Here is a 22905-nt window from a genome sequence, read left to right as displayed (position 1 = left end):
TTAGGTAGTGGTGTTATCGAATTATTAATGACATTTCTGTACTGGTGTGGTTATTTCATCATCTTTATTAGATAATGGTATGCCAAATTGTCGCAGTTGAAGAATTGGTTCAATATGTATATTCTAAAGAAATTATAAGTTTTCATTATCATGAAAGATTTCGTTCCCCAAAAAGATTTATTCGATCATATTAATAATATTATTAATAATGTCGTACCTGAATTAAAAAGTAATGTCACTTCCGAAAAACAAGCTTTAACTCACGATCGTCGTATAGCAAGATGGTTCGATGCCGCTAATTATGCTGATAAATCGATCAATGTTACTTTAAATCGATTGAAACAAATAAAAGTACCTGATTTTATTAATAAACGCGAATGGACCGATGAGGAACAAAATCTTGCATCTATAATTGATGATAAAATAAATGACATAAATCGATTTATCCAGAATCTCAAAAAAAGATCAAATCTTATAAAATTATTGATCTCGATAAAAAAGCCAATGAAATTATTACTACAATAAAAGATTTAACTGATAATGAAGATCAAACAGTTATTGATTTAATGAAAAAACAATTAAGAAATCTTAATGTTCGTCTTACAAGATTGGATAATTGTATTAAACTACTTTCATCACAAATTACTATTGATCGTTATTCTGTGTATTAAAGTTACTCGGTTCAATGGAAAGTATGCGTAATCAGATAACTCAAATAAGGAAGACACTTATTGAACATAATGATGCTGATTTGGTCATGGGTGATGTTATAGATGTTGAATCTCAAATAACTGAATTTGAAAGTGATCTTTTAAATGATGATTCCGCACTTGCGAAAGCTTTAAAGCAAAAGCATGCTAAATTACTACTAACAATTCAAAATATACGTGTTGCTTTGATCGAAAATAAACTTCACATTGCCGCATATTCAAGTCCTTCGTCTCTAAATTCTCCTACTTCTGCTGGTTCAAAATTTGATCGGGTTATCGTTAAAAATAATTTAGAAAATTTTTATGCACGTTTAATTTCTCCTCCAACTTACTATATGATTGATACAGAAAATGAAACTGAAGAACCTGAACGTATACATGGTCTTACTTGTAATGATGATCATGTTGCTGAAATTACTGAACGTTATGATAAGATTGAATCTGAATTAACTTCTTTTGAGAGAACCCTATGGGTCGAATTTTGATTAAAGGGTGATCCCGCAAAAAAACCACGTGATGAAGAAGTCGTCAAATTAATTGATAATTTAGAGAAAAAATTAGTTGAAATTAAAAACCTTATAAAAGATAGGAAAAAAGGCCTCGTTACTTATAAAAGAAGGAAGAGAATTTGCAAAAGGCATAAATTCTATATGTCTTCCTATGAGGAAATGTTCAGATTTGAAGTAATTGGACATAAGAAAAATGGAAAGACTATTAACTGAAGAAATTAATTTTAGAAAATGGGGAAAAATTATTAAAGGATCAGATTTCTTTATAGTTTTAAATTCTTTTTGCAAGCTTTGGATGAGTTCCTAAAAAAAATGGAAGGATTGTCCACTTTTAATATTTACAATGGACAGTACTTAATTAAGAGGAAATTATGCAAAATTATTTAATAAATATAAAAATAAGTCAAATTCATGCATTCTAGAATGTATTAGTACTAGAATAATTTGCACTTAAAATTATGGATAATTGAACCAAACAATTAGAAGATATAAATAATTGTGAAAGAACAAGATTACTAAATATTCTTCAGCAGCAATGGCCGAATTAAAATTATTATAGCAATTGAGTTAGGATTTTAAGAATAATAAAAAAATGGTCTATAAAAACTCTTTGATATTAAATATTAATTTTCAGATTATGATTTAATATTTAAAAGTTTAATATTTTTAACAAAAATTTTTGATAAGATATTTATAAGTCAATATATGTAATTAATATTTTATTGAAAATATTTTTCGATCTCTTTAATAAATATAAAAAGAAATTTGTAAATGTATAAATGAAAAAAGCGCTAAAAAATATAATTTCAAACTTATAATTTACTTTAACATATCTATTTTTAATCAGATTTGATTTCCTTCTGCCTTATTTTCATTCATTCTTTCATTCACTTTCCGCTATGGCCCATTATTTTATCATTTGCAATTTAATATATTTTTGGCGAAAATGTTTGAAAAAAATTATTAAAGTATTTGGCGACAAAAAATTAACATTTGGGAAATATAATAGGCGAACCTGGTACAAGAGTGCGGGGATTCCTAAGTATTGAATATGATCAAACATCATTAATTAGACTAATAATAATTTTAAATATTAATGTTGGAAATAAATAGTCTCGCAAATTTAATTCGAAAATTACAAAGTATCATAAATAAATAATTTCCATTGTGGAATTATGAATTTAACTTATACATAGACATTAAATTTATTATTAACAATTGTAAAAATATTTCAATGAAATTATTTATAAATTTTTCGAAAGAATTTTTTTTTCGCAATAGGTTTCGCCTGGTTCAAATTTTACAGACTGGAGTTAAGTAAAACTAAATCAATTCACTTTTATTAATATTAATGAATTAAAGTTTTGAATTTCTTACGTCTGCAATTGTTTTGGTGTAACCATGGCTCTCATCTTTATGACGTTTATCTTTACTCACCGTATATATAGATTGCTTTTATTTTTATATTTATATTTAGATTCCACGTGAACAAAGCCACGGAACAAATTACAAGGACAAACTATGCGTAAGCCAAAAGCAATTTACAATAACCGTGAGCCAAACCGTCAAAATCGACAGCCCCACCCTGGTGTGCTAAACTAAAGAACCAATGGAGGACCACTCCGAAAAGGACTCGCCCACACTAGAGAAAAAAGCTACAAGAAAATAAATAACTATAGGAACAAAAATGAAAAAACTCTACAATTGAAACCCGGACGCAGAACAAATTTCTATCATTTATATTGCGTAAAATAACTATATAAATTTTATAATAACTACCATCACGAAATAAAAAAGGAGGCCGAGAGCCGCCGATATTTCACGAGGGACTCTGTGATGGGTGTGTAGTTATATTGCAGGTTGGATTGTCGTAAGTGCAGTAGTCGAAGCCAGTGTCGCAATTCGCACAGAATCGGTTTTCGTGGTATGTAAGTTTAAATTTATCACGTGGTTGTCGTTCTGGAAGATTCTTTTTGTTGTATAAATTTTTACCTAAATGGGAGATTTCAAAAATGTCAGCGTGTGATTCAATTGGTTCTACTTGAACCCAAGGTCGATCAAATAGCGATGGTAGATTTCCGTTAAAAGTAGATTGTCATGATGTGCACGTGACCATGCTGCGTGCAAAGATGTTTGTCGAAGGTATGAACGAACGTGTTAGCTAACCAGCCGTCAAGGTCAGGAGGTATCGATATAGACTACTTTTACTCTTTTTTGGTAAACCAATATAGTTTAGTCGAGCTTGTTGTTTATGTGAACTTTGTGGATAAGTAATAAGTCATTATAGGTGTCGGTGCCTGGTAAGTAATTTTCAAAAGGCGGAGGGTCGTGAATAAGAAAGTCACCAAGAAAGTGAAACTCTTCTGTTCGAAAATATTCTAGAGAAGGGACCCAGTGGTGCGGTGTGTTCATCTTTCCTTAAGGTCTTGATGTTAATGTGGAGTGTTTCCCGTCAGAGGCCACCCCGTGGTCCTCTCTCCTCGAAAAAATATTTTTGTGTTTTCGAATATATATGTTACTGCGGAATTTTAATAAAAGTGACGAGTTTTTTTTTTGTATGCTATTCAGTGTCATGTACCACAATATGTAGCACATGATGTAGATGATATAAATACTAGCCAAATCAAGTTTTTGGCGTAAAATTTGAAACATTCACATTTATTCTAAAAAGAAACTTTTTTTTTTTTTACAATTAAATATTTCAATATTACGAAAAATTATAATTGAGGATACAAATTAATTATAAAAGACTAATTATTTTGATAAAGAATGTCCAAACTCGATAAACATATTCTTTTCTTAATATTCGAAGAATTACAAGATGATCCTAAATCTCTCTTTTCATGTCTAATGGTAAATAGACTTTGGTGTGAAACCGTGATTCCAATTTTATGGAGAAATCCTTGGAGTTATAACGATATTAATTATGATAATAAAAGTTATTTATTTACAATTATTGCTTCTTATTTATCTGATGATATTAAAGAATTCCTGACGAGACGAGGAATTCAATTACCGTTAGTTTCATGCCAAACTCTTTTGTTTGATTATTTGTCTTTTTGTAGTAGTATTAATGTAAATACTATAAACACTATAACTTCTATTGGGTCTTCTTTAATTTATAATCAATTTCTTTTGCAACAAGAATTTTATCGTCTCTTTATGAAGAAATTTTCAGAGTTAAAGTATTTGGATATGAAATCAATTAGACATCAAATATTTTATTTTCCGGAGGCTACACTTCGTTTTGAATCACTTTGTGAATTAAAATGTGATACGTCAGTAGATTCTTCATATTTTTATGGATTAGCACAGCTATGTCAATATATACAGAAACTCATTATTGCTAATGTAAGAATAAACAATTATAATGGTATTTCCGAATTAATTGGAGTTCAGAAAAATCTAAAGTATTTTGAATTGAGAGATGATAGGTCTCTTTTATATTCTTCTGGATCGGACCGTTACAAAGAGATTCTTTTTGCATTAGAAAAAAGTGCAAATAATATCATTCATTTAAATATTGTCTTTCAATTTATTAGTCGTTCATCACCAAAGGTATTCCCAAAATTTCATAAAATAAAATCATTGATAGCAAATTTTGAGTCCTTTGATAAAGAACAATTAAAAAAGTGTGTATATCGTGATCTTGAAATATTTATGATAGATTATGGTAATTTAGGAGCAGCTTCTATTATAATTGAAAATAGTGGAGGACATTTAAAGAAAATCTTGTTAGAACCTTATGAAATTGAAGATTTTGAAGATAACTTCAATGAAGATTCTCTTACTTTTATACGTAGTATTCATAAATTTTGTCCTTCAATTGAATGTTTATCACTTATGTTTCCACCATCGAATGAGCATCTTTCTGAACTTAAAAAATTACTAAAAATTTGTCATAATTTGAAATTATTAATATTAATTATGGTTGATATAAGCTATGAAGACATAACTCAAGAAATCTTTTTAGAAAATGGAGAAAATTTATTAGAAATATTAATTAGTTCTACGCCGATCAATATAAAGGAATTTAGATTTTGTGGTGATTTTGATTTCCCTTTGGAAACTTTAGAGAAATTCTTAGAAACACGGAAAGGTTGTGCACTTTCCTTAGTACTTACACCCGAATCTATTTATGAAGGAGATGATTACGTCACATTGATTAATAAATATAAAAATAATGGAGTGATCAAAGATTTTAGATATGATTCCTATACAAATATAGTAAATATGGACCTTAAGATATGAATGACATCTTAATAGTGTCAATATTTTAGAATTAACGTATTTTTTGTTAGAAACACAATATGTAAACACTTTATTGAGTTTAAAAATTTAATAAATGATTTTAACTTTCAAAATTTCACTTGATATACAGTACATTACAATTTGTAGGTTTAAAGTTCTTGTATTTGATTAAACACAAACATCATTCAACCATTATTATAGTCGCACAAAACAATTTAATTTGATTGGAGTTTGGTTCCGTTCTTTATTATATAAGAAATAGTAACCCTGTTCAAAATCATCAGTTATTAGGAATAAAGCAATCTTATTGGTAGAAAAAGTTCGATCCAAAAAACCTAAAAAATAGCCCTGTTCAATTCTAGATCGACCGGATTGATTGCAAAATGTGCCCCTAAATGATTGGTTACAAAAAACAATCAGCGGTCAGTCAAACCGATCCATCGATTTTGATTAACGTGACGCGTGCCAGCGACCAACAATATTTATTTTTTATGATATGATCCGATCGAGCTATACAAATTGTGCTCAATTGTAACTGCGGTTTGATCGGTTAATTTTTTTTTCCGATCTGAGCGATACGATCTTGAATTGAACAGGGCTAATATTGGTCTAAAAGATCGGTCGCGCAAACAAATGCAAGCAGTTCCGGCCAATCAAATTAAACCACAACCGACTAAAAAATGCGATCGAATAGGGCTAGTTTCTTTCTTTTTTTAAAAAAACAAACTAAAAATACCCATTACAATTATAAAGATTAATTATAAAATAGTTCATTATTAAAGAATGTCCAACTCAATAAAGATATTCTTTAAAGAATTACATAACAATACAAAAATCTCTTTTTTCATGTCTAATGGTCAATAGATTTTGGTCCGAAATATAGGGGTCAGATGGTGAAAATTTTCTTATTATATGTATAATTGACACCCGATATTGAAAATCCTGCAAAAATATGCAAATAAAATTTCAGAATTCAGACAATGATTTATTTTATTATGTCTTCTCTAATATCAATAATATTTTTCAAAATAATTTAAGAAAATTTCCTTCAATTAACGCTATATATTACAATACATATATATATATATGAATAATATGATTATCAAAATTTAAATCAACAAAGTAAAATTTTGATAAAAAATACATAACCTGATGGCCTAACTATGGACGAAAAAATTTTATTCCACTCTGCTCTTCATCTTTCCATCACGCTTCTTCATCATCTCATCACTCCTTTTCGTATCCCATCACTCCTTTTCATCTTTCCATCATCTTCCCATTATCTCCCATCATTCTTCTTCATCTTCCCATTACTCCTCTTCATCTTCTCATCACTTTTTTCGTTTCCCATCACTCCTTTCGTCTCCCATCACTCCTTTTCGTCTCTCATCACTCCTTTCGTCTCCTATCACTCCTTTTCGTCTTCCATCACTCCTTTTCGTCTCACATCACTCCTTTTCGTCTCCCATCACTCCTTTTCGTCTTCCATCACTCCCTTTCGTCTTCCATCACTCCTTTTCGTCTTCCATCACTCCTTTTCGTCTTCCATCACTCCTTTTCGTCTCCCATCACTCCTCTTCATCTACCATCATGCCATATTTATTCTTTTTGTCTCCTATCACTTCTCACTACTCTTTTTTACTCCCTTTCATCTTCTATTACCTTCCATTACTTCATTGTTATTTCATTTTTTATTAGCATCTTTCTTCTTGATCATTGTAATTTACTTATCTTTTTATTTATTGTTATTGTTTCTTTTATTTGTAACACTTTATTAAAAATATGATGATTTTTTTCTTTAAAATCGTAAATGTGTAACTCAAATTTTAATATTTGCAAATAAAATTTCATTAGATGAGATTATTTTGAATAAATATGTTTGCAAAATTTTTTTTTTTAATATCTTTTGCGATAAAATCTTAAGTTTAGCCGATCAAAAATTAGCTAAGTTAAAAAGATCCGATTAATAAATTTTGCTCTATATATTGTACATCATGTGACATATTTGGAAAAAATCCCCGCCCAGGACACGTTTAGCAATTCCCTTAAATTTTTGCTATTTTACTATTTTAACTTATAATAAACCGAAATCTGCCATTTCTCTATACTAAATTTACTCATTATAAATAGAAAAAGTCTTCATTTTATTTAAGAAAAAGCTGGATTTAAAAAAAAATTTTATTTTAACGAAACTTATTTATAAAGGAGAGATCAACAATTTGAATATTTATAAATTGAAGTCATTTTTTTTTTTACAATAACATCACTTAAAAGATCTTTTATACAATTTGCTTTGTTATTGCACTTTATTTAATAAAGAAATGCGTTTACGCTTGTAAAAAAAAAAAAGAAAAAATTACGTCATGACTTTCATATGCTACAGCATGTAACACATGATGCAGGTGATACAAACATCTGTTAAATCAAGTATTTGGCGTAAAATTTGCTCATTGTGAAACATTACTTAATGTACTTAATGTTCACATTTATAATTTTGTTAAAAAAAAAAAATTTTTTTTTTTACAATTAAATATTCCAATATTACGAAAAATTATAATTGAAGATAGAAACTAATTATAAAATATTATTTTGATAAATAATGTCCAAACTCAATAAAGATATTCTTTACTTAATATTTGAAGAATTACAAGATGATTCAAAATCCCTCTTTTCATGTCTAATGGTAAATAGACTTTGGTGTGAAACCGTGATTCCAATTTTATGGAGAAATCCTTGGAGCTATAACGATATTAATTATGATAATAAAAGTTATTTATTTGCAATTATTGCTTCTTATTTACCTAATGATATTAAAGAATTCTTGACGAGACGAGGAATTCAATTACCATTAGTTTCATGCCAAACTCTTTTGTTTGATTATATGTCTTTTTGCAGTAGTATTAATGTAAATAATATAAGCGATATAACTTTTATTGGGTCTTCTTTAGTTTATGATCAATTTCTTTTGCAACAAGAATTTTATCGTTTCTTTATGAAGAAATTTTCAGAGTTAAAGTATTTGGATATGAGAACAATTAGTCATCAAATATTTTATTTTCCAGAAGCTAGCCTTCGCTTTGAATCACTTTGCGAATTAATATGTGATACGTCAGTAGATTCTTCATATTTTTATGGATTAGCACAGCTATGTCAATATATACAGAAACTCATTGTTAATGGTGATGCAAAAGCAAACGATTATCATGGGATTACTGAATTAATTGAAGTTCAGAAAAATTTAAAGTATTTTGAATGGAGAGATGATGGGCATCCTTCACATAATCCTGGATTGGAACGTTACGAAAAGATTCTTTTTGCATTAGAAAAAAGTGCAAATATTATCATTCATTTAAAAATTTTCTCTTTATTTCATAGTGACTTATCACCAAGTATATTCCCAAAATTTCATAAACTAAAAACATTGATAGCCAATTTTGATTCCTATAGTGAAGAACAATTAAAAATGTGTGTATATCGTGATCTTGAGATATTTATGATAGATCATTATAATTTAAAAGCCGCTTCTATTATAATCGAAAATAGTGGAGAAAATATAAAGAGAATCTTGTTAGAATCTTATGAAATTGAAGAGTATGAAAATTACTTCGATGAAGATTCTCTTATTTTTATGCGTAATATTCATAAATTTTGTCCTTCAATTGAATGTCTATCGCTTATATTTCCACCATCGAATGAGCATCTGACTGAACTTGAAAAAATACTAAAAATTTGTCATAATTTGAAATCATTATTATTAATTATGCTTGATACAAACTTTGATGAATTAACTCATGAGGGGATGTTAGAAAATGGAGAATATTTATTAGAAATATTAATTAGTTCTACACCGATCAATATAAAGGAATTTAGATTTTGTGGTGATTTTGTATTTCCTTTGGAAGCTTTAGAGAAGTTCTTAGAAACACGGAAAGGTTGTGCACTTTCCATGATACTTACATCCGAATCTACTTATAAAGGAGATGATTACGTAAAATTGATTAATAGATATAAAAATAATGGAGTGATCAAAGATTTTAAATGTGGTTCTTATATAAATGTAGTAAATATGGAGCATATGATATGAATAATAGTGTCAACATTTTAGAATTAAAGTATTTTTTTTTAGAAACACAATATATAAACACTGTATTAAATCTAAGAATTTAATAAATGATTTTAGCCTTCAAAATTTTACTTGATATATTTGCAGTACATTTCTATTGCTTATTAGTTTCTTTCTTTTTTTAAAAAAAAAATTAAATACAATATAAAAATACCCATTACATTATAAAGATTAATTTTAAAACAGTTTCATTACTTTTTATTAAATAATGTCCAACTCAATAAAGATATTCTTTAAAGAATTACGGAACAATACAAAATCCCTTTTTTCATGTTTAATGGTCAATAGATTTTGGTCTGAAATATAGGGGTCTGATGGCAAAAAAAATTTTTATTATATGCATAATTGACACCTGATATTGAAAAACCTGCAAAAATATACAAATAAAATTTCCTTTTCAAAGCTAAGAAAATTTTCTTCAATTAACGCTAAATATTACAATGCAATCGGCCAAAAAAGTACATTAGATATAAATGTATATATGATTAGCAAAATTTAGGTCAACTAAGGCCGCTCCAATTGTTTAACGTCCAGAGTTTGAGTCTACAATAAAAAACAAATTCGGAAAATTCTGGAAAATCAAAATTTAAATTTAGAGGGGGGTATTAAACATATTTATTAGTATATATTTAATAGAATCCTAAAAATAGAGGTATGTTAAACAAATAATTAAATTGGAGCGGTTTAAGCAAAATTTTGATAAAAAATACATAACCTGATGGCCTAACTATCTATAGACGAAAAAATTTTAAATCAAAACCTTACTAATTCCAATCTGATGATGATTCATCTGTATACCTGCTCCTACATATATATTCCTGCGTCTTATTAATAGAATAAATCCCTTCCTTGTGAAAATTACAGTGTCATGACTGTCAACACATGATGCAGGTGATACAAACACTAGGATAAATCAAGTATTTGGCGTAAAATTTACTCATTGTGTTAAAAAAACTTTTTTTTTTACATTTCAATATTACGAAAAATTATAATTAAATATACAAACAAATTATAAAATATTATTTTGATGAAGAATGTCCAAACTCAATAAAGATATTCTTTTCTTAATATTTGAAGAACTACAAGATGATTCAAAATCCCTCTTTTCATGTCTAATGGTCAACAGACTTTGGTGTGAAAATGCGATTCCAATTTTATGGAAAAATCCTTGGAGTTATAACGATATTAATTATAAAAATAAAAATTATTTATTTACAATCATTGCTTCTTATTTATCTTATGATGTTAAAGAATCTCTAATGAGATACGGAATCCGACTGCCATCATTTTCATACCAAACACTTTTGTTTGATTATTTATCATTCTGTAGAAGTATTAATACAGATACTACGAAATCTATAACTTCTATTGGAATATCTTTAGCTCATGAGCAATATCTTTTGGAACACGAATTTTATTATCTCTTTATGAAGAAATTTCCAGAGCTAAAATATTTGGATATGAAATCAATTAGACATCAAATATTTCATTATCCAGATGCTATGCTTCGTTTTGAATCACTTTGCGAATTAAAATGTGACACATCAATAGATTCTTCATATTTTTATGGATTAGCACAGCTATGTCAATATATACAGAAACTCATAATTGCTAATGTAAACGTAGTAAACGATTATCATGGGATTGTTGAACTAATTGGAGTTCAGAAAAATTTAAAGTATTTTGAATGGAGAGATGTTGGGTATCATTCATATATTCCTGGATTGGACCATTACAAAAAGATTCTTTTTTCATTAGAAAAAAGTGCAAATAATATCATTCATTTAAATATTGTCTTTCAATATATTTGTCTCTCATCACCAAAGGTATTCCCAAAATTTCATAAACTAAAATCATTGATAACATATTTTGATTCCTTTAGTAAAGAACAATTAAAAAAGTGTGTATATCGTGATCTTGAGATATTTATGATAGATCATTATAATTTAGGAGCAGCTTCTATTATAATTGAAAATAGTGGAGGACATCTAAAGAAAATCTTGTTAGAACCTTATGAAATTGAAGAGTTTGGAGTTAACTTCAATGAAGATTCTCTTACTTTTATACGTAGTATTCATAAATTTTGTCCTTCAATTGAATGTTTATCACTTATATTTCCACCATTGAATGAGCATCTGACTGAACTTAAAATATTGCTAAAAATTTGTCATAATTTGAAATCATTATTATTAATTATGGTTGATACAAGCTATGAAGACTTAACTGAAGAAAACTTTTTAGAAAATGGAGAAAACTTATTAGAAAATAGAGAAAACTTATTAGAAAATGGAGAAAATTTATTAGAAATATTAATTAGCTCTGCGCCGATCAATATAAAGGAATTTAGATTTTGTGGTGATTTTGATTTTCCTTTGGAAACTTTAGAGAAATTCTTAGAAACATGGAAAGGCTGTACACTTTCCATATTTACATCCGAATCTATTTATGAAGGAGATGATTACGTAAAATTGATCAATAAATATAAAAATAATGGAGTGATCAAAGATTTTAGAATTGATTCTTTTATAAATGTAGTAAATATGAACCATAAGATATGAATGACATCTTAATAATGTCAACATTTTAGAATTATTGTATTTTTTTTAGAAACACAATATATAAACACTATTAAATCTAAGAATTTAATAAATGAATTTAACCTTCAAAATTTCACTTGATATACAGCACATTACATACACTTTGTAGGTTTAAAGTTTTTGTATTTTATTATTCAACCATTATTATTGTTGCACAAAACAATTTAATTAGATCGGAGCAAAGGTCTGCAAACGGGACCCGGAACCCGGAAACCCGGAAACCCGGCCTGGACCCGGATTCGGGATAAGGCCGGCAAGTTTTCTTTCAAAATTCACGCATATAATTTTCCGTTAAACCGGATTTTCGTAATTCTGACCCAAATTAAACTGGTCAATATTAAGTTGGCCAAAATTAAGTTGACCGATTTTTTTTTGTATTACAAAATAATAGTTTTGGTACGGTTCGGGCCGGGCATTTTAGGTTAATTTCCAAGTGCAGGCCAGGCCGAGTTGTAAAATAGGGGTTAATGCAGACCTCTAGCAAGCTTACAGCTTCATAAAAAAATTTTTTTTTACCGAATCCTCTAAATGATCCTTAAATGATAATAAACCATCAATTTTGATGTTCTGAGCCTATTGGTTTATTAATTTTATTATTGCATTTTGAAAGTAAATTAGCCTACAATTTTTTAGAAACTGTAAATTTTTTCTTTATTAGTCATAATTACAAAAGTATGTTATAAGAAGTTTACCCTAAAAAAATCAAGAGAGCGATTATCACGAATTCACGATCAAATAATTTGGAATTAAGGCGCAGTAAAGATATAAATTTTCGGTGAAATGGCAAGTTTGGTAATTTTTCTGTCCTAAGGATAAACCAAATTGCGATCTAAGAGAAAAAACAGCTTATATACTCGACGTTCTTGAAATTGTCCAGAAAATATTCTGTAAATTGTAGAATAAAATTAGAACTTAACATACTTTAAGCGTTAAAAAAATTCATAGTTATTATATAAATGAAACATGTTTGATGCATTAATTACTTCACGGACAATTGATTCAACTGTGACATCGTTGAAATCAAAAAAAAAATATTTTAATGCATGATTTTTGTGAGAATTCGCATGATAAACTTTTCCAAAGCTTACAAAAATTTTCAAACTTATAATATTAAGTTTTATTTTTTTAGAAATAGTTGCTTCAATCCAATTATTCCAATCCTGATCATTCCATTTATTAAAAAATTCAAAACTTCCATAATTGTTTATAATGATAAATATAAACTTATTCAAAGCGAATACTTTAAAAAATTCAACTGTATTTAAATAAGTAAATTAAAAGTTTTTTTAAATTAAATTCATCTATTTTAAACTTTTCTGGTTCATATTAATCCTGCTAATTATCATTGGCTTGAGATCGAATACATAGAGAAGAGATTGAACTTCCAGTTATTATTTGATTAAAATATTTGGGTTGTATTTTGAAAAAAAGTATAACTGATAATATAATGTAGTTTAAAAATGGAACTTTTATACAATTGTTTCAGTTGTCAGTATGTGAGTATGAATTTAACTTAGATATAGTGATAATTTTTATTAACAAATATAAAATTTTTCAATGAAATTTTTTATAAATTTCGTCAGAATTTTTTTTTTCGCAATATGTTTCGTCTGGTTCAAATCAATAAACTAGACTTTACAGACTGGAGTTAAGAAAACTAAATCAATTCGTTTCAATTTAATAACAATTGTTTTGTAAAAGTATTTTTACAAATATTATATCTATGATTTTATTTCCAATTTTAGAATTATTAGAATTATTACATAACTGATTAATAAATAATACAACTGACGTTTATCTTTACTTACTGTATATATAAAATTGCTCTATTTTATATCATTTTATTTAGTAATTCAAAATTGCAGAATAGTCAAAAAACTAGCCAAATCAAGTATTTGGCGTAAAATTTGAAACTTTTTTTTTTCTTTATTTAGTTTTGAAGAAAATTACAAAAGTAATCAATACATTGTGTTAATAAAGTATCTATCTAATACAAAATTTGAATCTATACTAAAGCTAATTTGAAACTCGTCTAATATAGTACTAAAATTTACAGTGTTAAAATCTTTATTCGTTATCATCCTCACAATCCGCTAGTCACCTGATCTAACGCTACACGATTATTGTTTTCATTTACAATCCCTCCATCTTTCTTTTATTTTGATACCTTACCCGTTGACACCCTGTGATTGTCGTTAATTTCATTAATTCTATCAATTCTACCACTAAAAACCTCGTTCAAATTGTTAAAAGTTGCAATCTTGTCATTTCCAAGTTCCTTCTGATTCCGTAGACTATTCCTTGTATCGTGAATTTGTTCGTCTTTGAACTTGTCCGACATCCCGTTGTTTGGCTTCGTCTTGTGGATCCTCCGAAACCTGAAAGTACCGTCCTTTCCTATAAGTTCATCTTGACTTTTTAATTGTAATCCTTTTCCTAACTCATCTTCCGTCCCTGATTTATCATTTATATATCGCGTTCGTCATATCATTTTCGTTGTTAAAGTATATTAAGATATATTCATTTTGTTAATCCTAATAACTTTACCGAAAAAGTCTACGTATTTTATATTATATTCTTTCACAATTTACCATCCGTTGTCTTATTTCTTATAGAAATTTGCTTGCACGCTTGCCAACAAAATTTTTTATTTATCTCCCGTGGTGTTAACTTAAAATCAAACATTCTGAAGAAATATTGATGATCGTTCTTATTAATTGTTATCTTGGCCCCTCCTCGCTTATAAATTTCTTCATAGATTATTGTGAATCAAAGTTTAGCCTTGACCGTCTTGTATTTATAACTTCGTTTGATGCTCATTTTCTCCACGTGACCTACACTTCTTAATTTGATCTTATATTTCCAATACCAAGGAAAATCGTAAAATGTAACCCAACGTGATGCTGCGGCATAATTACATTCCGGCCATTTCATCGGATTTGTTACGTCAATCGGAATTTCCACCCCATTCGCCTGATCGGCAAAGGATATAACCTTATCCATCGTGTCTCAAATGCATAGGTTATATCCTCCATGGAAACCACGGTTTTTATTGGCCAATACTAAGCAGTGATCATGTGACCTTATAAGTGTAGACATTTTATCCTCGTAACTTAAGGACATTATTGTCTTAATAAATTTGAGGACATTTTTGTCCTCATAATTTTGAGGGCATTGTTGTCCTTGTAAATTTTGAAGAGATTTTTGTCCTCATAATCTTGAGGACATTGCTGTCCTTGTAAATTTTGAGGACATTTTTGTCCTCGTAATCTTGAGGACATTGCTGTCCTTGTAAATTTTGAGGACATGTTTGTCCTCATAATCTTGAGGACATTGTTGTCCTTGTAAGTTGAGGACATGTTTGACCTCATAATATTGAGGACATCGTTGTCCTTGTAAATATTGAGGACACTGTTGTCCTTGTAAATTTTGAGAATACCATTGCCCTTGTAAATTTGAGGACATTTTTGTTCTTGTAATTTGAGGACATTCTTGTCCTTATAATTTTGAAGATTTTGCTGTCCTCAGGACATTGTTGTCTTTGTGGATTTTGAGAACATGCATTGTTGTCCTTATAAATTTGATGTCCTGACATATTTGTCCTCATAATTTTGATAATATTATTGTTCTCGTAATTTTAATGATATTGCTGTCCTCTACTGTTCTTATAAGTTTGAGGACATTTTTGTCCTTGTAATTTTGATAATATTGCTATTCTTATAATTTTGAGAACATTGTTGTCCTTGTAAATTTTGAGAACATACATACATTGTTGTCCTTGTAAATTTGAGAACATTTTTGTTCTCATGATATTTTGTCCTCATAATTTTGATGATATTTTTGTCCTCATAATTTGGATGATATTGTTGTCCTCATAATTTTGAGGACATTTTTGTCCTCATAATTTTGATGATATTATTTTCCTCATAATATTAATGTTATTGCTGTTCTCATAATTTGAGGACATTTTTGTCCTTGTAATTTGAGGATGTTGTTGTCCATATAATTTTAATGATATTGCTGTCCCCATAATTTTGAGACATTGTTGTTTTTGTAGATTTAGAACATACATTGTTGTCCTTATAAATTTGATGTCCTTGCAATTTAAGGACATTTTAGTCCTCATAATTTTGATAATATATATTATTGTTCTCATAATTTTGATGATATTGCTATCCTCATAATTTTGAGGACATTTTTGTCCTCATAATTTTGATGATATTGCTATCCTCATAATTTTGAGGACATTTTTGTCCTCATAATTTTGATGATATTGCTATCCTCATAATTTTGAGGACATTTTTGTCCTCATAATTTTGATGATATTGCTATCCTCATAATTTTTAGGACATTTTTGTCCTCATAATTTTGATGATATTATTGTCCTCATAATATTAATGTTATTGCTGTTCTCATAATTTGAGGACATTTTTGTCCTTGTAATTTGAGGATGTTGTTGTCCTTATAATTTTAATGATATTGCTGTCCCCATAATTTTGAGACATTGTTGTTTTTGTAGATTTAGAACATACATTGTTGTCCTTATAAATTTGATGTCCTTGCAATTTAAGGACATTTTAGTCCTCATAATTTTGATAATATATATTATTGTTCTCATAATTTTGATGATATTGCTATCCTCATAATTTTGAGGACATTTTTGTCCTCATAATTTTGATGATATTGCTATCCTCATAATTTTGAGGACATTTTTGTTCTCATAATTTTGATGATATTGCTATCCTCATAATTTTGAGGACATTTTTGTCCTCATAATTTTGATGATATTATTGTCCTCATAATATTAATGTTATTGCTGTTCTCATAATTTGAGGACATTTTTGTCCTTGTAATTTGAGGATGTTGTTGTCCTTATAATTTTAATGATATTGCTGTCCCCATAATTTTGAGACATTGTTGTTTTTGTAGATTTAGAACATACATTGCTGTCCTTATAAATTTGATGTCCTTGCAATTTAAGGACATTTTAGTCCTCATAATTTTAATAATATATATTATTGTTCTCATAATTTTGATGATATTGCTATCCTCATAATTTTGAGGACATTTTTGTCTTTATAATTTTGAGGACATTTTTGTCCTTATAATTTTGAGGACATTTTTGTCCTCATAATTTTGATGATATTATTGTCCTCATAATATTAATGTTATTGCTATTCTCATAATTTGAGGACATTTTTATCCTTGTAATTTGAGGATGTTTTTGTTCTTATAATTTTAATGATATTGCTGTCCCCATAATTTTGAGACATTGTTGTCCTTATAAATTTGATGTCCTTGTAATGAGAACATTTTAGTCCTCATAATTTTGATAATATATATTATTGTTCTCATAATTTTGATGATATTGCTGTCCTCATAATATTGAGGACATTTTTGTCTTTATAATTTTGATAATATTGCTATCCTTATAATTTTGAGAACATTGTTGTACTTGTAGATTTTGAGAATATACATTGCTGTACTTGTAAATTTGAGGCCATTTTTGTCCTTGTAATTTTAATGATATTGCTATCCTCATAATTTTGAGGATATTTTTATCCTTGTAATAATTTGAAGATATTGTATCCTTGTAACTTGTGTTTTCATAATTTTAAAAACATTTTGTCTTCATTACTTGAGTTGCCTCACATTTTTGGATTTAATTATTAGAGATTATTTTTATCTATATGTTGTATCTTAATTAAATAGACTACATTCATATATCATTTTCCATAATTCATATTAATCTTATGATCATTTACGTAGGTAACAGTTGGATTTGCATTTTTGTTTGCCGATCATTCATTAATATCATATAAAGAGATTATCTTAATAATTGATCTTTTTCGATTTTTTTTAATTAATAAAATGTCAGATTTCAACAAAGTATGTTTTAATAATGTTAAAAATAATTTATGAATACTAATATAAACATCTTTATTTATTAAATTTAAGGTTAAAGAGATAAATTCTATGAATTTTGAGAAAAATACTCTTAATACTAAAACAAAAAAAGGTCAGTCAATATAATTAAAGTTTAAATTTTTTAAGATGTAATAACAATTTTCCGCTTTATTTTACATTTAAAGGACCAAAATTTTATAGACCTTATAGAGTTTCCTTTAATAATAAAGATGCTGGAAGAGTTATAAACAATAAATTTTCTAAAGGAATAAATAAGTATAAAGCATCCAGTTATACAAAACTTCAAGTTAAGCAAATTTTAGAAGCAAAGAATGATGAATATGAAAATACTGGTGAAATAGAATTTGCTGATAATAATTCCAATCACAAAAATATTAGTTATCAACAAAGACAAATTACACTTTCAACAAATTGGAAAATGGGGATGGATGATATTTATAATATTATGTTAGAAAATGAAGCAATTCCAAGCAATGCAACTTGCATTAATTGTAATAATTTGGCTGTATTAAGGTGCTTGGATTGTGGAACAAAAATATTTTATTGTAATTCATGTTTTAATATTTTTCATCACAAGGTCAATTTATTTCATCGTACTCTTATATTTGAAAATTTTCAAATTCAATCAAATGATGTAAAATTGCCACAATTATGTGAAGGAAATTGTGAGCATTCTATAATTAGAATTTTAACAATTACATTAAAAGGTAACTAAAGTAACTTTAATTTTTCTAAACTTCAGTTATTTAATAATTTATAATTCTAATTGTTTATATTTTAGGATGGTTTTATATTCAGCTTCCAGCATGTGATGGAAATGTAAATTCATTAATCAAAAATGGATTATTTCCTGCAACACCTTGCAACCCTTCACTTGCTTTTGATTTTGAAGTATTTGAACTTTATTATAAATTACTTTTTGAAGCACATGTGCCATATTTGGCATTTTGCAAAGTTTTAGAAGCATTACAAAGTAAACAAATTATAACACAAGTAAGTTTTTCAGCTTTATATATTAAAATTTTATTGTAATAATTCTAATTTTATATAATTTGTAGAATATATATCATTCATTTATTTCTTCATTTCATCAATATCTTGGATTGAAATCAAGAATTCAGACTAATTTTAGAAAAGCTTATAAAAATAATGATAATGAGTTTGGATGTCCTGCATGTCCACAAGTATATTTTTATTTTTACTTATTTATAACAAAATAAATAATTCATATTTATAGTATAAAAATATTATATTCATTCTTTAGACCAATATTTTATTAAAACATTAATCAATATAATTAATAAAAGCTAACTATAATATTTTTACAACTTTTATTTAGCCAAATGAAGAAAATTCAAATACTATTATAGCATTTGATGGAAACTTTCAGCTAAAAAGATTAAAAAGTGCGGGAAATGATGTTGAAAATCGATTAGTTAATGATAGATTTATTATTTCTGAAGATAATTTTAGATGTTGGTTGTTATCAAATAATCAAGCTTCAACTACTAATATTCACTTAATGAATAATAACAATAAATCCGAGGTAAATATTAATTTATTTATAAGCTATATAAGTTGTTAATATATTTATTAACATATATAAGATTTTTAATTTTTATTTATTTATTTATTTATTTATTTTAAAAAAATAGACCGGGCCAACATCATGTGAATCCAATTTTAAGGCCACTAACCAAATAAAATCTCTTCAAAAATTTAAACATTTAGATGATACAGGAATATTTGGAAGTACATGTCGGCATGGAATTCCCTTAAAATTTTTAAATTTGCGTAATATGGGTGAAAGGTAATAAATAAATTTGACTATTATAATATTATTATTCATATTAATTTAATAATTATTAAATAATTTAATTAGATATGTTCTAGCAGAATGTTTAATTGATCATTTTCAACAGCAATTTTCAAAATCAAATCAGAAATTTATATTTTTATATGATATTGCTTGTTTTCTTGATGCTCATATTGCCAATCCAAACAATATCCTTTACCCTTATCATGAAAGATTTACATGGGCAGTTTCTATATTTCATGCATATGCCCATACATCAAAATGCCAACAAAAATACCATCCAAGGGTAATTAAATCAGTAGGTCTTACTGATGGTGAATCACTGGAGAGATTGTGGTCTTACCTTGGCAAATTTGCCAAAACTACTAAATATATGAAATTTGGTCATAGATTGGATATTATAGGAACAGCACTTGAATTTCATTATCAAAAATCTGTAGAAAAATTAGGTTTGAAATGTATATTATCGATTATAATTATTTTCTAAAAGTAAATTACTAATTATTATTTATTTATTATAGCAAATAATCTGTTCAAGAGATACAAAAATGCAAAAAAAGTAGAACATGAATCATTAGAAAAATTAAGTCTTCTAAATCAACAACATAATATAGATTTCAAGTTAATTGAAGAAACAATAGAAAAACAAAAGACTTCTGAATATGGTACAGTATAAATATTATTATTAAAATATGTTAGATTGTATATAACTAATATTTTTTTACCATTAGCATTTAAGCATCATTTAGAAGGAGAACATGCATACTTTGAATTATTAATGGAATTAAGAAGTATTAAGTTAGTGTATTGCATTATATATTGTAATAATTTGCAATTATTAATAGAATACTAAAATTTTATAATTCTACTATTAGCATTGAAACTACAAAGATTAATAATATAAAGAAGAAAGAACTTTTAAGAAAAAAACATGATAATATACTTAAAAAAATTGAAAATTATGAAATATCATTAAGTATACCTAAAACACATCGGTGGGATCCTATGGATTCAAAATATAGTGCATATCTTGAATTTTATTGTATTAATCAACTATCTAAATTTATTGATGGATTGAGAAAAGAAAGAAATGAATATTTATTCAATTCATCTTATTTATATAATGAATTTCACAAAGGTAATAAAATTTTTTTATATGTAATGTATAAATTGTTAATTATATATTAATTATAATATTATTTTTAAAAGGTCAAAAGTTAGCATCAAAAATTAAAAATTTGAATGCTAATGCATTAACCAATATAAATAAGACAATTGAAAATTATAATCAAACAAGAGAATTTTTATCGTCTACACAAAAGAAAAAATATCTAACAGCATCAATCAAGAATGTTTTAGATAATCAATCTAATTTTTGGATATCACTAGATATTATTTTAGATGAAAATTGCAATATACCACGAATTATTATGTACAATGCAATACAAAATTTCAATAACCTTAATAGAAGTAAAGAAGAGCAAGAACTTGTCAAATCTGAAATTACAAGACTTGTTATTTTTTGGTTAGAACAAAAGGAACTCATTGAAAAAGCTATTAAATTTCAGGAAAAAAAGGTAAATAAATTTATATGATTGAATTACTTTATTAATAAATTAATAAATTTTATTATTTTAGGATGGAATATATTGCAATTTAATGAAAGAGTTAGATAAGATATCATTAAATTTAGAAATAGCTAAAAATATGAAAAATAAGATTTTTGGAGACGATGATAATAATCAAAATATTATTTATGATGAGGATTTTAACTTTATTGAGGAAGATGAAGAAGAAAGATATGAAGAAGAGAATGAGGAAGTAGAGGATAAGGAAGAAGAAAATGAAGAAGAGGAGAGTGAAGAAGAGGAGAGTGAAGAAAAAGAAAATAAAGAAGAGGAAAATGAAGATTAAGATAAAATTAAAGAACAGAAAGAAGTAATAATATAATGATTATAAAAATATTGAAAGAGGTGGATACCAGAACTTTTACCTCAGTTGGACATTTTTACTTTTTCATTTTGTGATTTATTTGAATATTTAGCATAGTATACACAACAATAAATTTATACATATTATTGTATTATATATTATAAAAAAAGAAAATTTTGTATGAATTTTTCTTGCATACCAGTTTATACTATTAGAAAAAAAAATTAAAAAAATTTCAATAATGATTATTATTATGTGAACTCATTGTTATTAATTATTATTTGTTAAAAAATACTTAGAAAAAAATTTATTTAATGATATATCTGTATAATTTATTTTTTTAAATGATGGCATTCAAATGCCTTTTTTAATTAATAAAAATAAAAGATCAAGGTTTTAAATTTTAATGGGTACTAGGAATTATAAGAAATTCCTTGATGTGTCAAGAAAATACCATCTGATTGGTCAAGATCAATACTTTTGCATCCAAGCTAAAGCAGCCATATTTTAGATAACAAAAAAAGTAAACTTGCTATAAAACTCAAATTTAGATATATTTAATAAACTTTTATCTATTTATTAAATAATAATTATCAACTGATTAAATTACTAGTAATTATTGTATGAAAAATATGCTTTTAACACACTAAATAATATGCATTTAAATTCCTAATATTCAAATTTAAAATACTAATTTTTTTTCCTTTAATGTTGATTTTTTTATTATGAAGATATTAGTATTTTTAAAATTATTAAACAGTAAATAAATTTAATTAAATAAAATTAAATAAATGGAGTTAAAAAAATAAAATAAAAGTGTCATAAAAATAAAAATAAAAATGCTAAAATAATTTAAAAGAATTATTCAGGTAAATTAACTATAAATTTAAGAAAATAATAAATTACAAATATAATAAAATTAGTAAAATTAAAAAAAATCTGAAACTAAATAATACAAAAAAGGTTATTAATAATTAATTAAAGATAAATTAAAAAATATTATTATGAAATAAAATTAAAAAAAATCTGAAATAGATAA

At 26.5% G+C, this 22905-nt stretch overlaps 6 protein-coding genes across 6 annotated transcripts; 5 read left to right on the top strand and 1 right to left on the bottom strand.

Moving 5' to 3' along the window:
• Window positions 1–150: 150 nt before the first annotated feature.
• OCT59_012718 (uncharacterized protein) lies at window positions 151–525 on the top strand (the record flags this gene model as incomplete). The annotated part of the gene is made up of 1 exon (XM_066140309.1): window positions 151–525. One exon carries the CDS (start codon window positions 151–153, stop codon window positions 523–525), a length of 375 nt encoding a protein of 124 aa, XP_066001196.1.
• A 160-nt stretch (window positions 526–685) lies between these two features.
• OCT59_012717 (uncharacterized protein) lies at window positions 686–1195 on the top strand (the record flags this gene model as incomplete). Its single annotated transcript, XM_066140308.1, has 1 exon — window positions 686–1195. The coding sequence occupies one exon, from the start codon at window positions 686–688 to the stop codon at window positions 1193–1195; it is 510 nt and encodes a 169-aa protein (XP_066001195.1).
• A 2793-nt stretch (window positions 1196–3988) lies between these two features.
• On the top strand, window positions 3989–5583 carry OCT59_012716 (uncharacterized protein; the record flags this gene model as incomplete). Its single annotated transcript, XM_066140307.1, has 1 exon — window positions 3989–5583. The coding sequence occupies one exon, from the start codon at window positions 3989–3991 to the stop codon at window positions 5468–5470; it is 1482 nt and encodes a 493-aa protein (XP_066001194.1). The 3' UTR covers window positions 5471–5583.
• Window positions 5584–7992: 2409 nt separating this feature from the next.
• Window positions 7993–9658, top strand: OCT59_012715 (uncharacterized protein). Its single transcript, XM_066140306.1, has one exon. It carries the CDS (start codon window positions 8070–8072, stop codon window positions 9552–9554), a length of 1485 nt encoding a protein of 494 aa, XP_066001193.1. The 5' UTR covers window positions 7993–8069; the 3' UTR covers window positions 9555–9658.
• Window positions 9659–10627: 969 nt separating this feature from the next.
• On the top strand, window positions 10628–12151 carry OCT59_012714 (uncharacterized protein; the record flags this gene model as incomplete). Its single annotated transcript, XM_066140305.1, has 1 exon — window positions 10628–12151. The coding sequence occupies one exon, from the start codon at window positions 10628–10630 to the stop codon at window positions 12149–12151; it is 1524 nt and encodes a 507-aa protein (XP_066001192.1).
• Window positions 12152–14345: 2194 nt separating this feature from the next.
• Window positions 14346–14875, bottom strand: OCT59_012713 (uncharacterized protein; the record flags this gene model as incomplete). The annotated part of the gene is made up of 2 exons (XM_025327701.2): window positions 14346–14644; window positions 14782–14875. The coding sequence occupies 2 exons, from the start codon at window positions 14873–14875 to the stop codon at window positions 14346–14348; spliced, it is 393 nt and encodes a 130-aa protein (XP_025169889.2).
• Window positions 14876–22905: the final 8030 nt, after the last annotated feature.

The sequence above is a fragment of the Rhizophagus irregularis genome, chromosome 20 (assembly GCF_026210795.1).
Source record: "Rhizophagus irregularis chromosome 20, complete sequence".
NCBI lineage: Eukaryota > Fungi > Glomeromycota > Glomeromycetes > Glomerales > Glomeraceae > Rhizophagus > Rhizophagus irregularis.
Note: the sequence above shows the minus strand (reverse complement) of the source record. Positions and strands in the feature narration are given on the sequence as shown.